This window comes from Echiichthys vipera (genome assembly GCF_963691815.1).
Source record: "Echiichthys vipera genome assembly, chromosome: 5".
Classification (NCBI taxonomy): Eukaryota; Metazoa; Chordata; class Actinopteri; order Perciformes; family Trachinidae; genus Echiichthys; species Echiichthys vipera.
In genome coordinates, this window is record NC_139830.1 from 18,938,408 (window position 1) to 18,953,076 (window position 14,669).

Below are 14,669 nucleotides of genomic sequence, written 5' to 3' on the forward strand. Positions count from 1 at the left end.
GTTTCTTTTCTCTTCTTGTTCTCTGTTTATTTTTCAAATCCACATTTGTCACTTTTTTAAATAACATTCCACAAGCCGGGGAACTCAAAATTTGTGTGAGAAAACATGCACTGTACCACTAGTGTCTGTTAATTATTACATTCAAATATGCCCCCTCCTCCCCTGTCTTGTCTTTTTCTCACAATATATGTACATATGTGACCTTTGAGTCTGTACCTAGGTGGTTCTTGGCCAGGCACTTGTATGTACCAGCGTCTGAGACTTTGGGCCTCTGAATGATAAGTGTGCCCTGGGGGTGGAGCAGCTCGCTACCCATAGGCCGGCCCTGTTCTGCCGCTGACAGAACTGATCGATCGGGCAACTCCCATGTGATCTCTGGCTTGGGGATTCCAATGGCGGCACAGTTGAGCTGGATAGGTGTCCCAGTCAAAGCCTTTACATTGGGAGGTGGCCCTGTTGTGATCCGTGGAGGGTAGGCGATTATAACAACAGGGACAGTGAGCACAGCCTCGCCAACATCGTTTCGTGCCCTGCAGATGTAGTTCCCTCGGTCATGGAGAGTTGTATCTTGAACAACCAAAGTACCATTCTCTAATAACTGGTAGCGCCCAAGGACTTGAGGCCGAGTAAGAGTGTGGCCTCCAGGAATGGTCCAGTAGATCCTGGGTGTGGGACTCCCATCAGAGAGACAATGGAGGAAGAGAGGTTCTCCAGACACACTGCGTATGATACCCCTAGGCCTTGTCAAGATGTAAGGCTTCTGTCCGACATCCAAAATAATTAGCTTCTCTATGTAGCCCATGAAATTCTTGGCACCACAGCGGTACTTCCCAGCATCATCTTTGCCAGGATTGTAGATGACTAAAGTCCCATTGTTACCTACGTGGAGGCCACCAGTTAACCGTGTTCCATTAGGCAGAGTCCAAGTGATCTCAGGCTTTGGGTATCCATCAGCAGAGCAGTTCAGAACAGTGGTTTTCCCATTTCTAGACACAATACGTTCGTTGAATGGGTTCTTAAAGATTGGTCTTCGGAGTAAACTGCTCACCTCCAACTGAACTACCATTACGGTTTCTCCTCCATCGTTCCTTGCCATGCAGATGAACTCAGCTGTATCAGTCGGCCGCACATTGCGAAACTCTAATGTGCCATTGTGGTGGACATTAATCCTGCTGCCAAAGTATGGTGCAGTCAGAAAGATGTTATCAGGCATAATCCAAGTGATAGTTGGTTTGGGATCACCCTCTGCTTTACAGTCTATTAATTTCCTGGAGTATTTAGCAGCTACCTCTTTGATTACAGTCCTGTTCTGTCGGTAGCCATTGATCACTGGTGGATTCCCTTCTATATCGAGCTTGTAGACTTTTCTATTTTCTCCAGCAGGGTTACGAGCCATACAAACGTACTCCCCAGCATCAACAAGCTTCACATCCCTGATATCCAGGGAGCCATTGACATGCATTAGGTAGCGTTCATTAGATGCGGCAATGACATCGTTGGTGGGTAGCATCCACAGGATCTTGGGTTTGGGCTCCCCAAGTGCTTCACAATCAAAGCGGATGTTCCCTCCAGGCTTCACTCTTGCATATGTCTGTTTGTTTGGACGTATCCTAGGGGCAGCGGTAACCACAGTGATATGTAAATGCATCTCATCCTTGCCCACCTGGTTCTCAGCATAGCAGGTGTAGTCTCCTTCCTCTGACATACCAACCTGGAGAAGCACAACACCGTGATGTAAATCTTTTGCAAAGTTTTTTATGATTTATGGATGAAGATTCCATGATATTGCATACCTGGTTTAGGTAGAGAGTTCCATTGTCAAAAAGTGTATAGCGCCTTGCTCGTCCTCCTCCACTTCTGACATCAGACTGAAGAGCGCTGTTGACTACTGTACCATCTGGTAGACCCCAGGAGATCTCTGGCTTTGGTGCTCCAGAGGCTTTACAGTCAACCTTAAAGTCATTCCCATAGGGTACCTGCTTCTTTCCATAGAGCTTCAGCTCTATCTTGGCTGCCTTCATTGACACTCTGACCTTCATGAGTTGGAGATCATCACCAATTTTGTTCCGTGCCACACATAGATAATCTCCAGCATCTTTATCACTCACACTGCTAACAATAAGAGTGCCATTATCCAGGACCTGAATTTTGCTGCCCATCCTGAAAAAATACATGAGAGAAAATTAGAAAGACTTAGTATTTTTTGTTGGACGGAATAAAGCTTGATCAAAAACAAGTGATCACAATTCACTATAGTGCATGACAAGGACAAATAACACAAATAATTGCCCCTGTATATGTTTCTGTACTGTTCTAAAACTATTATTTAAAGAATTCTGAGAGCGATGCCGGCAGTTATGGTAATATATCGACTGCATAATCCATATAGTTGTATCTCTATGTCTGTGTGTTATCAACTAATTTTGAAAAATAATTCCATATGGCATGAATTTTCTTGTGCTTCCACACATCACAGTTATTTCCAAAATAACAGCAAATAATTTGTATATTACGGAAATAAAACAAAGCGGAACCACATGAAAAAAAATGGAAAGATGAAAAGATTGTGGCTGATATCTTAGAGAGTACAGGTTTTATGAACTGACCAATGAACCCAGCCAAGGCCTGGGCATAACTTGAAAAACAATGCCCTGCCACTGTACTGCCATGTGTAACTAATAACAACCTTTCTGTTACTTTCCTTAGCTTTTTTTCCTACTCTGATATTACAGTCAGGGAGGTCATAGAAACGGTCAATGAAAGAAACTTTAAATTAGGAATTTGGAAACCTTAGACCACAATGTTAAATGTTAAAATTAACAGTATTTTACATACAATTATCCCTAACAATATATGTGTTAGAGTAGCCTCAAGCTCTGCTAAAGAGCAGGTGTGCCTATTTAAAATGATCAAGGCATTTTTACCTGTGCCACTGGTCCACCAAAGCTTTAGAGGGCAGCCTCCAGATGATCCTAGGTTTAGGGTCTCCTGTAGCTGAACAGTTTAGTCTCAGCTGGTCCTCAAAGAACAACACTGTCATGCGCTGAGATGTCTCTACTATATGAGGGGCAGTCTCTTGCCTCTCTACTGTCAAAGTCACCACCCTCCTCTCTGAGCCAGTAGAGCTGGTAGCAATGCATTCATATTTGCCACTGTCTGCTGGAGTCACGTCCTTAATATGTAGAGTACCATTCCCATACACTGATATTTTTGTGTCTCTGGATGGTCTGTTAGACTGTGCCATTGACCCATCACGGAGTACCCAGTGAATAGTAGGCTGAGGGCTGCCTTGACCAGTGCAAGGTAGCCACAAGTTCTGGCTTACACCCACTTTCACCTGCTGTCGTTTCTCCTCCAAAATACCTGGGGGAGCTGCCACCACCTGCAGACGGACTGTAGCAGTATCAGCTCCAGCTGGATTACTGGCGATGCATTTGTAATTACCTCTGTCATAAACAGACACCTGCTCAATTACCAGAGTCCCCTCAACAGATACTGATACCCTTCCCTTCTCTGTATTCTGACCTCTGACCTGGGTTCGGTTGGCCAGTATCCAGGAAATCATGGGTGTGGGCCGACCCTCTGCTTTACATTTCATCTCCACAGTGTTTCCTGCATGAGACTTTATCTCCCGCATTTTTGGTTCCAGGATGCGTGACGGGTAGGCCACCACAGAGAGGGTGACAAGAAGTTTATCTGATCCATGATCATTCTCAGCTAGACAGATGTACTGGCCACGGTCCTTAATGTTGGCATTTTGGATCAACAGCGTGCCATTGCTCAACACCTCAAACTTTCCCATCCTCCCCTTAACAGTAACAGTGCTTCCTGAAGAGAGAGAAAGATCAAAAAAAAACAACCAATAAATGATATTACAGTAATACAACAAAACAGCATTTGCACCATTACTGACAAAGAAAAATCAACCACAGCATCACATTAAGTAACTTCTTAAAATTCCCTGCCTTCCTTATTGCGACTACTATATTCTCATTGTATTAAATTATATCTAAAATTCCAAATAACACACACACACACACACACACACACACACACACACACACACACACACACACACACACACACACACACACACACACACACACACACACACACACACACACACACTTCTAATCTTAGTAAAACAGACAAGGATAATACAAAAATGCTCAAAGACAACGTTACAACAACATACAGTATAGTATGTCAGAACCCCTTGTCAAATTAAAGACTCAACACTGTGCTCCCTGCTCTTTGACATCTGAAAACATTACAGTTATCTCACTTTCATTTACTTAGCATTACCAAATCCTAAATATTGGTTACAGCTGCAACTGAAAATAAAGAACACGGTTTTGACTTGGCTTTTAAAAGATGTTTGCTCTACACCTGAACCTTTTCTATATAGTTTTTTTCTAAAATGATAATAACAGATTAATTATTTTCTTGTACCTGTAGTTGAGGAGAAGCGTTTCCAGGATATGGCTGGCTGAGGGTTTCCAACAGCCTCACATGGCAGGAAAGCATCTGAGTTGGATAACACGGTGAAGCTGGCTGCATTGCCTCCAACTATCTTAGGTTTGCTAGTCATGACCTTTGTAGTGGACTCAAACCCAGCGATATTGCCACTTGTAGCTTCATTGCCAGCAAAATGATTATAAACACTAGAGATGACATTTTGTGTGCCTATGTTTTTGTGTGGGACAGCGGTGTTTGTATATCCCTGCTCGGCTGTAAGGATGGTCACTGTTTCAAAGTGTTTATCTACACTGTCTCTGGCACCACTACTCTGCACAGTAGGTCTGATTCTACTTGCTGGTGGCCTACCAGTGGTGTGACTACTGTTCTTCTGTGTTGGCAGTCTGATGTTGCTTTGGACTTTGGTTCGCCTTGTTGTGTAAGTCACTTTTGTTGTAATTGGCATGAATGTGGTGGTGGGGGTAATTGGGGTTGAAGGGATCAAAGGTGTCTTGGTTGTAGTATAGGCTTGTAAACTGCTAGATGTGCTCCAGTCAAATTCCTCATATAACTCAGTTTCCTCCTTTGATGTTTGGTCAGTGGAAACAACTACTGGAGTTCTGTCATCTTTCCTAGATTGTGTATAAAGAGGTTTGTAGTGTGGAATTGTCCGTTGCGGTAGTGTAGTCGCCTGTATTGTAGTTCCAATAGTTGTAGTTAAACCCTTACTTATGTTAGAAGGGTCTAATTTAGTGATTGCAGGTTTCTTGAAAGGTCTCCTGTCCCTTAAGGGTCTTCTTCTTCGCCCTTGCTGCCCTCTTTTCCCACCAGGCCTCTGTCTGATTGAAACCCAATTATCAGGGAGTCCCCCAGACCCAGATGATAAGGATTCATCAGGATCTCCAACTGAAGGTGGTTTGACAGTAGGTGGGGAAGGTAGAGTTTGTGATTCTGGTGTAGTTTCAGCAGTGGTGGCGGACTTCGAGTAAAAGGACGGGCTGGTTAGATGGTGAAAGCTGGGTCGCAATGTTGTGAATTCAAAATCTGCAGAGGGAAAAATTCCATAATCATCATCTAATGAACCCTCTTTGCTCTCTGTGTGTCTGGATGGTGCCAGAGTCTCAGGTTCAGAAAGGGAGTTTGCATTGGTGGTGGGCATGGCAGCAGGGGTTGTGGCCGGGGTCATTGTTGTAGTTTCAGCTGTAGTTAATGTCTTTTGGGTGATGGATGGCTTCCTTAGCCTGCCCAGTATATTTTCCCTCTCTCTGCCTCCAAACAGCCTGTTCCATGGAATTCTTCCACGGATAACCTTAGAAGTGGTTGTAGTATCGGTTGTGGTGGCAGCTGTCGTTCTGTTATTTGTGGTCAAAAATGGATATTTTGTCGGGTCAAACTCAGGGGCATCAGCAGAGGCCATGTAGCCACTGTAAGATTCTGGCCTAGACTCTGTATGGGTGAAGGGGGCATTTGATGTAATGTGATAGTTTGTGGTAAAAGCTGAAGTTTTTTGTGTAAAAGCAGGTCTCTCTGTACTACCTAAAGATGAACTGGAGGTAGATGTAGTTGGTGTGACCACCTGCATATCCATGGTTGCTGTCTTCTTTTTGTCTTCATCACAGTCACAGTCTGAAGGGAAAAAAGGAAAATAAAATACAGATACAAAACATCTGGAAAAGACGAACAGGCTTAACATTAAAGCAAAACAATAATGCTTTTTTTTGCTAACAAAAAACGTTGCTTACCTGTGGTCAGTTCAATTCTATAGGGCACTGTTGCATTCCCTTCCCTCTTCAGGGGGGGCTGTTTGAGTTTATTGATAAATGACTGTATGTCAGTGATTCTGTTGGGTTTAATGATCCTTCTACGGCCTTGGAAAGTCCTTCTGCGCCCCCCCCTCCTGCTGTTCTTGTTTGGGATAATATGGATCTGCTGTCGGGAGATGATGGTAGATCCTGCAGGCAGGCGTGGGGATTTGATTGTTTGGGTAGTGTGGAAGGTTATCTCATCTTCCTGTCTCTCTGTGGTGGTGACAGCTGTGAATGTCGTCCGGCTTTCTGGGTCTGTGGATGTGTGAACGACCAGATCAACTGGGCCTGGGCCATCCCTCATTGGAGTGACATGAGGGTCTGTGGTAAATGACAGTGCTGCCCCAGTGGACGTCTCTGGCTCTGCAGGTTGTTCTCCTGAGAATTGGAGCTGAGTTTCTTGTGACGTGTCTGTCACAGTAAGTTGGAGAGTGACCGGGTGCCTGTTTGAGCCTGGCTTGGTAGCTTTTTTCAAGGTGTACAATGCAGTGGTCTCATCAAAGCTGGAAAGGCCTGCGCTGTGTGAAAATGTGTTATATCCTGTAACTGCATCACTTGTGTGTTGAGTGTTGCTCTTTTCTAATGGATTGTGTGTGAATGTGAATTTAATTGGTGTAGAATCTGACTGCATATATAACTCTGTTGATGGTGTGTTTGTATTTGCTGTCACTTGACTTAAATTAATGTGATTGCTGACTGTGGTTTCCATGCCAACAGTTCGATGCGCCCCCATTGTTGCTACATTACTACCCTGACCTGTCTGTGTGGTTGTTATAGTTTCAGGCTGCCTGACATATATTCTACCTGTCTGTGGATTATCTGTGGTTGGTTTAACTAGCCCTGGCACAATAATGAGATTATCTTCACTGTGATCCTCACTCGAGTCAATTTCACCATCACCAGAAACACCGGTGTTTGAGTCCTCATATTTAACCCTCTCTCTCTCTGTGCCAGTCTTTATTCTTGGTCCATCTTGAGCTTTTTTCATGAATTCAGCAAATTTCTGTGGGTCCACTTTCCTGGAAGCTTTATCAAACACCCTACTACTCCAGATCCGTCGGTTGCTGACTGGCCCTCTCCTTCTCTGTCCCAGTTTACCTGCAGCATCTTCTCTACCCTTTAACCCGAGTCTGGGGTAAGGTCGATCCGAGGTGATGGTCCTGGATTCCTGACTAGTTCTGTCAGAGGGGCTGGAAGAGGGGATCTTATTGAGGGTGAATTTGTTTTCAGCCAAGCTTGGATCAACCTTGTCTTTAATTTCCATCCCTGATCCCTCACTGTCCAAAACTGTCACCTTACCAGATGTTTCTCCAGTCACTGTCACCTGAGACACAAGCAGATCAGCTCCCAGGTGATTAGAAACCAAACACCTATAAAATCCTCTGTCCCTCGCTGTGAGACCCTGGATCAGCAAGGTTCCATTCTCATACACTTTCCTGTTCCCATGAGACTTGTCCAGTATTGAGTGATCGGGGAGTACCCATTGTGCTGAGGCCTTTGAACTTCCTGAGGAGCTACAGTCCAAAGCCAGATTTTCACCCAGTGGCTGTGAGAGTTGGACACCGTTGACCTCAGCTTCCTCAACATCAGGGGAAAGAACTGTCACTCGAAAGACAAGGATGTCAGCATCCAGGTAGTTTGTGCTGATGCACCGGTAGAGGCCAGTGTCTGAGGCATCTGCGCCCCGTAGAGTGAGCTTCCCTTCTGCAGTAATTATGATCCTCCTGTCGTCACTGGAGTATGGAGCTCTGACTTTACTTCCATCTGGTAAAATCCACTCCAACAAAGGCTTTGGCTCACCCCGGATTTGACAGCTCAATTGCGCCACACCACCTGCGTTAATAACAAAATATATTTTTTACTACAGGAATTATCATCAGTACTGTTTATGCATCATTTAAGTTTAATAATAGGTAAATGTAGACAAAAGTGAAGGTCAAATCTGCAATTAAGAATTTATCTTCATCTCCCACCTGTAATTACAGTGTGCTCCGTCGTAGTTTGATTATCTTTCTTGATCATGGTCCAGGAATAACGATCCCTCTTAGGTGATGTGTTTTCCACCCGTAGGTTGACCACAGACTGGTACTTTATGTGCAAAGTAGAGTAAGTGGTAGTCGTGCGATCAAGCTGGAAGTTCACCTCTCCTTGCATCAACCATGCAGGGGAGGCTTGAATCTCAGCCTCTATGTTTGTCTGGATACCTTCGTGTCCCTCTTTTGTTTTCACCTGAATATACTTGTACACCATTTCTGGGCTTCTGGCCAGCATTAAGCCTCTCTCCAGCGTCATGGGAGAGTCACTGTAGGCGGCCAGAATCTGCCATAGCTGCTGTATGTGTTCATAGTCAATGTTACACACCAAATATGTAGTTATGCCAGCAGTAAGCACAGTGACATTGTTTCCCTCCTTCTCCTCCTCAAAGGTTTGTGTTAAGTTTTCAAAAGTAGATGGCCTCTGGACGATGCAAGACAGACTGGCATCATTGTGAAACTGGTCCGTCAGGTTCATTTTTATGGAGCCTAATGGGGCAATAAAGTCCTTTGGGGAAACTGGAGTAAAGTCCCCCTCATCAAGGCTGATGTTTTTCTGCTTTAGATGGGGTTGGATACAAGGTTTGGTACAAGTGAAGGCATCACTGTGGAGAAGGGATAGAGGTCTGCTGTGGTAAGGGGCAGGATTTTTACAAACAGGACACAGCTGACCTCTCGGATATCTTCTGTCTCGCTTGCATTTTAGCACACCTGGAAACATTTAAATGGAATGGTGTAGTGTTTAGTTGATTGCATGTAAAGCCCAGTTCAGACCAAAGATTCGCAAAAAGACGAGTTAAAACTTGCAACTACTTGCAATGTGCAAGTCTGCAACGTTCTGTAACCTGCCAGTTTATACGAATGAGAGGAGGCGAGACGGTGTATCATCTCCTTAGCAACGCCTCTCTGTACTTCCGTTCTAACATCCGACTTTCCAGGCACTTTTTTTCGTAGATACATCTGGATATATTTTGTAGCATTATAAAATATAAATGAGGACAGAGGTTGTAAGATACTTGTTACAGCTGTATTTCTAGTTGTGATAAAACAGCAAAAATATCGTTTTATTTCACTGATTCACTGCTTTTTTTCCGGCTTTTTCTGGCGTTCGCTCTCCTTATTCATTGTATTGCTCACTCGACATTCTAAAACGTTTTGTCACGTCGCAAATCTTTGGTCTGAACTGGGCTTTAGAAAATGGACAGTTTACACATTATGGGGCAGCCAAACTAAAACTGATCAGTAAAACCTATGCACCACAAAAAATCCTCCTGTTCCTCCTCTTCATCATCATCATCATCATCATACAGAATTGTAATTCATGAGATGACTTTTACATTAGCCAAGTTATGAAAGGATGATAAAACTTGTTCATCTGTGTCTTTATTTTTTTCTGTAGCCCTTATGATAAGAAGGTATGATCTCTGCCTCTAGGTATGTCTGTGCAATACCTTACAATATGACCTTCTTGCTTTGGATACAATTCCATGCACTATTACTTGTAACATAGCACTTTAAGTCTGAGTAGAATAACCTATTAAACTACTATTGCAGTTTTCAACCAGTTATCAGATGTGTCCTATTAAAAAGTGGCTAGCATATATAGCGTCACAAAGGATAAGATCAAGTTGTTTTGCTTTATACCTTCAGACTGTTCCAAAGCAAACATGCACTCCTCACCTAAGTTTCTCTGTGCCCACACTGAGAACCACCTTATGCGACAATCACATGTCCATGGGTTGCCATGAAGGAAGAGGTTCTCTAACTGGCTGCAGCCTGAGAAGATATCTTCAGGGAGAGTGGTGAGGATATTGTCCGACAGGTAGATGCTTCTTACTGAGGACACCTTGAACACCTGGCTGTGTCTTAGCGTGATGAATGTGTCTGGGTGGAGCTGCTGGAGGTGGTTACCCTCCAGATGGACCAATTGTAGTTTGGTCAGGCCATAGAAAGCCTCTGGGCTGATGAACTCAATGTTGTTGTGGTCCATGTGGAGTCTCAGCAGACTGCCCAGGCCTTTGAACGTCTCTTTCTTGATTTCTTTTACTTTATTAAAGGACATCTTTAGGACCTGTGATAACACGATTGAGAATTATGACCACACAACAACCCTTTCTTTGAGAGAAACCATGAAATGTTGACAAGAGAGCAAAATAATCCTTTATACAAAATAAATAAAAGTGGAATATAATGAAACCAAAGCCCTGCAGGTACTCCTTTTGGGAATTAGTGGTGTTTTTTGTGTGACGACTCTGCCAGAGAGGAGTTTAAGCAGCTCTAAAATGTCCATAGCTTGTGGTGCTGAAGTACTGGATTGTGTTATAATATTATAGATACTGGACTGATATTTTGTACAGCCAAATTGTATTTAAAGAAAACAGGTGTGTAATCTGTGAGACTGACAAACACATGATTTTACCTGTAAGGACTTGAGGTCTTCGAAGGCTCTGTCGTCAATACTGTGTATAGTGTTGCTATGCAGCATCAATAACTCTAAGTTCTCAAGTCCGGAAAGATCATTTTCTCTCAAGGCACTTATACTGTTGTACCTAAAAGCAGAGAAAAGATAAAAGAAAAAAATCATCTTATCAGTTCAAACACAACAAATACTATTTCATGGAAGTTAATGAACAATAAAAACATTTGAATTTAAAGCCCTGCACACCCACACAAGTGTTTTTTACACTTTTAGTATTCCAGATGAGCTGTGCTAGTTCATGGTTGATAATGTCACTATGTATATTCTTACGCAAAACATTATTGAGTTTAAGCCGCCCTGCATTAACAGGTTAAAATGTTTGGGGGGATGTCAATTAAGCACCGTCTGTATATGCACACACAGTCATGAGAAATCTTATCAGAGACATACGTGAAAACACCTGTGTGGGTGAATCTTTAATATTGAAATAGTGTGCTACGGTGCAGGGTTTTATACTAGTTACTAATTCCAGCCTATATATACATTCATGACTTTAATCGTTACTCTTTCTGATAGGAAATTTGAAAATATTCGCTTATTTCTATATTAATTATATATATATACACTTTGTGATTAAGGCAACGCTTACATTTTACTTATATACAACAAGTTATTGTATTTTCTTAATGAAACATACTTGTTTTATTTTTTCACCATCAATAGATCTATAATCTCTTACTTCACCACACACTTGTGGCATATATAGACATCTTCTCAGGTTTAACTTTGGTTTGAGTTTTTTTTTTTCGGGAGACAGGAATCAGGCACAGGCCATACAGTACATCCAATAAGTCAATGCCGTATGTAGGGGTGACCCCTAATAGTCGACTATTCAACACTTTGATCCGAGGAGCCTGATTCTACTGCCAATCTCACCAGCCTGGTCTCACCAAAAGGCGTGTGAATGACACGCTATTTCTCTCAAGCCATCTTGCGTATAATTACAACGCATATCATGTTTTTTGCGTGTCATTTCACGCCATGTAGTCTCAATTGACTTGTATAGTGCAGAGATGGCGTTGTCATTTGACGCACAAATGTCATTGAGGGAAAACCCACGTGTTCGTATTTCTCCGCTACTTTCCGGAGAAATACGAAGTGGTGGAGCTTTCTGTCAGAGGGTTGTTTTTAAATCAATATTTCATGTGAAGGATGGCTGAAATAACGAGCGTGCAATGCCCTAACCCTAACCCTAACCCTTACCCTGACCCTAACCCTAACCCTAACCCCTAACCCTGACCCTAACCCTAACCCTGGGGAACTACGGGCGTTAAATGACACGCGAAAAGCTTAATATGCGTAGACATGCGAAAAGTCATGAAAGTCATGAAAAGTGGCGTGCTATTTATACGCCCTCCCATGAGACCACATAGATCTCACAGTGGAATCGTGCAAAATGCGCAAAATGTGGTTACGAAAAAATTGATTATTTCATTCTGGCTCTGGGGGTGCTGAATGTCTGATGCTACATATAGATGCTTGGTTTCTCCCAATAAACCATTCCAAATAGACTATTTGGGTATAAATATAAGCCTATTAATAAATAATGTTGCTAAAAATGTGAAAACAACTCATGTGCCGATCTCCTTAGTGTGCGGGATTAACCCCCTCCCCTCGTAGACTAAGATGTACTATCCAGGATCCGGCATCATCAGAGCGCATCTTGGCTGGGCTTTAAATCTATCTGGGCGCCAGAAATACAACAGTCTGCCATTAACATAATTTAATTTGAAAATGAAAAGTGAAAAGTGAAACTACAGTTCTAAATATACCGTCAGCTATTGTCAAAGAGAGATACAAACAAAAAGCATTTTGTTAACAAATACTTTTAATAAGATTCCCCTGTCAGAAATCACATCTCTCAGTAACTCTGCCTGACACGCATGACCGCGCAGCACGGATCAGAGGAAAAATAAATAAATCAATAAAATAAACTGATTTGTTAATTAGTCGACTATAGGCAAGACGTGACATTTCAGATTCGACTATGAACATTTTAAGTAGGGGACTTCCCCAGTCACAAGTAAGAAAAGTTCTGGTCTGACCAAACCTTGAGAAGAGGATTAATCAGGCAAATTAAGTGAAAACACCTGTAGGGGCGTAACATACTGTAGGTGTGCATGGTCTTGAAACGGTGTAGACATAAGCTTTTATAATATGTTCATATCTTTAAAATGTGTTACCTGGGGAAACACTGCAACACACTTAATGACACATCTCTTTTATCACTATCATGTAAGGCCGATAGAAAAAACTAACAAAAAACCCGTTTACCTGGAGGACAGCCCCAAGGGGTGCCATAGTCTATTTTTTATGTTTCACAGTAGTTTTTAAATGCACATTGACATTTGAGAGCAAGAGACACAAAAGTGGACACATAACACCAGTAACATACATTTAATAACATCGTATTTGTGGGAGGCTAGTTAATAGAAGCTGGTCAAAAGAGGAAAGTGGTGATTTTGACTGCATTTGTTTTCAGTTTTGATAGTAACTTTCTTTACTACCAGTGACATGTATAACTTTATGGTTTAAACTCTTAGGGGCTGGTAACAGTTAACTTCTTTGTAATGTTATCCCTGCTTATAACCTGACAGTCTGGGTTTTAAATCAAACAATAAAACCAGTCTTCTCCCCAGATGTATGTGTAGTTCAATCACAATCTGCTAAAAAAAACAAACTGGAAAGAAGACTCAAGCTCACCCGAGGTTAATTCTTTCCACAGCTGGCTGGATGTGGTCAGGTATTGCGGTCAGGTATCTGAAGGTGCAGTGCACTTCACTGGGGACGGAGCAGGCGCATGCCTTGGGGCAGTCACCGCTCGTCGGCAGCGCAGCAGCCAAGAACAACAGAGCCTTAAACAGCCACCTCCACAGGTATGAAGCGCTGCAGCTGCTCACACTCATTGTGCATGGGCAAGAGGGGGTAGACTCAGTCCTGAACCATTAATAAAACCCACCTGGAGAGAGAAGCACATCGTTACTCCGAATAGATGGATAGACGGAACAAACTATAATCATAAAAGTCATAAAACGGTTTTTATTAGCATATTGTAACGCTGGGTGGTTATTATTATTATTAATAATAATATTATTTATCACAAGGGAAATATATGATAAGAGCACACATAGGATTGTAATAAAGTTAAACAGAAAAACGTCACACGCAAAATATTGTGTAAAATTGTAAAACTATCGGATAATGTAGCCTATAACATTGATAGTACGGCAAAAAAAAACAACAAAAAAACCCCCAATAATCTGAATTACCTACGGTACTTGAACAGATATAACTGCTTCAGTTGTTATAGTGTAAAAGTCGCGATGAAAGAGTAAAAGGTCCGCAGTCCACGGTAGTCAGTAGTTCTCAAGTTTGATTCGTCAGCTGAGTCCGCTGTACCTGAGGAGCAGAGGGACGGGAGTCATTTCTGTGTGAGCGCCTGCAAACCGGGAGCACACTTTGGTCTCCTCCGCCCCCACCCCTCCCCCACCCCCGTAATCTGCTGTAATGTAATCCCAGAGTAACTGCAACTATGACATACCCTACTCGTGGAAGTGGTCTGCTTGGAATACCAAGATTATTCATTGCTGCCAAGACAATAATACACTAAATTTATTTGATTAAGTTTTAGAAGTAGGTCACCAAATTGTTTTGGACAGAAGCACATTTTAGAAGGAGAATCTAAATGTGATTAAGGGCAGGCCCATTAGCTCCTGAATTAATGTGTGCTTGAACTTGCCTCTCTATTATAATAATAGATACTAGCCTACTCTACATGATTAAATTTGGAGATGATATAACAAGTGCTCCATGCTTCTTTATCCTACAAACTCTTTGATTTGATTTCATCTCTTTCAGATGAAAGTATCCTTCAGTCATAGAGGTTAAGGAAAA

The 14,669-nt window shown here is 42.5% G+C and overlaps 1 protein-coding gene across 1 annotated transcript; it reads right to left on the bottom strand.

Annotated features, from left to right (window-relative positions):
* Nucleotides 1-178: 178 nt before the first annotated feature.
* On the bottom strand, nucleotides 179-14,136 carry igsf10 (immunoglobulin superfamily, member 10; the record flags this gene model as incomplete). Its single annotated transcript, XM_083913703.1, has 10 exons — nucleotides 14,045-14,136; nucleotides 13,479-13,734; nucleotides 10,716-10,845; nucleotides 9,977-10,367; nucleotides 8,237-9,007; nucleotides 6,201-8,096; nucleotides 4,453-6,084; nucleotides 2,925-3,828; nucleotides 1,794-2,160; nucleotides 179-1,711 (listed from the first exon to the last, which is right to left on the bottom strand). The coding sequence occupies exons 2-10, from the start codon at nucleotides 13,679-13,681 to the stop codon at nucleotides 179-181; spliced, it is 7,827 nt and encodes a 2,608-aa protein (XP_083769829.1). The 5' UTR covers nucleotides 13,682-13,734; nucleotides 14,045-14,136.
* Between the last annotated feature and the right edge of the window lie 533 nt (nucleotides 14,137-14,669).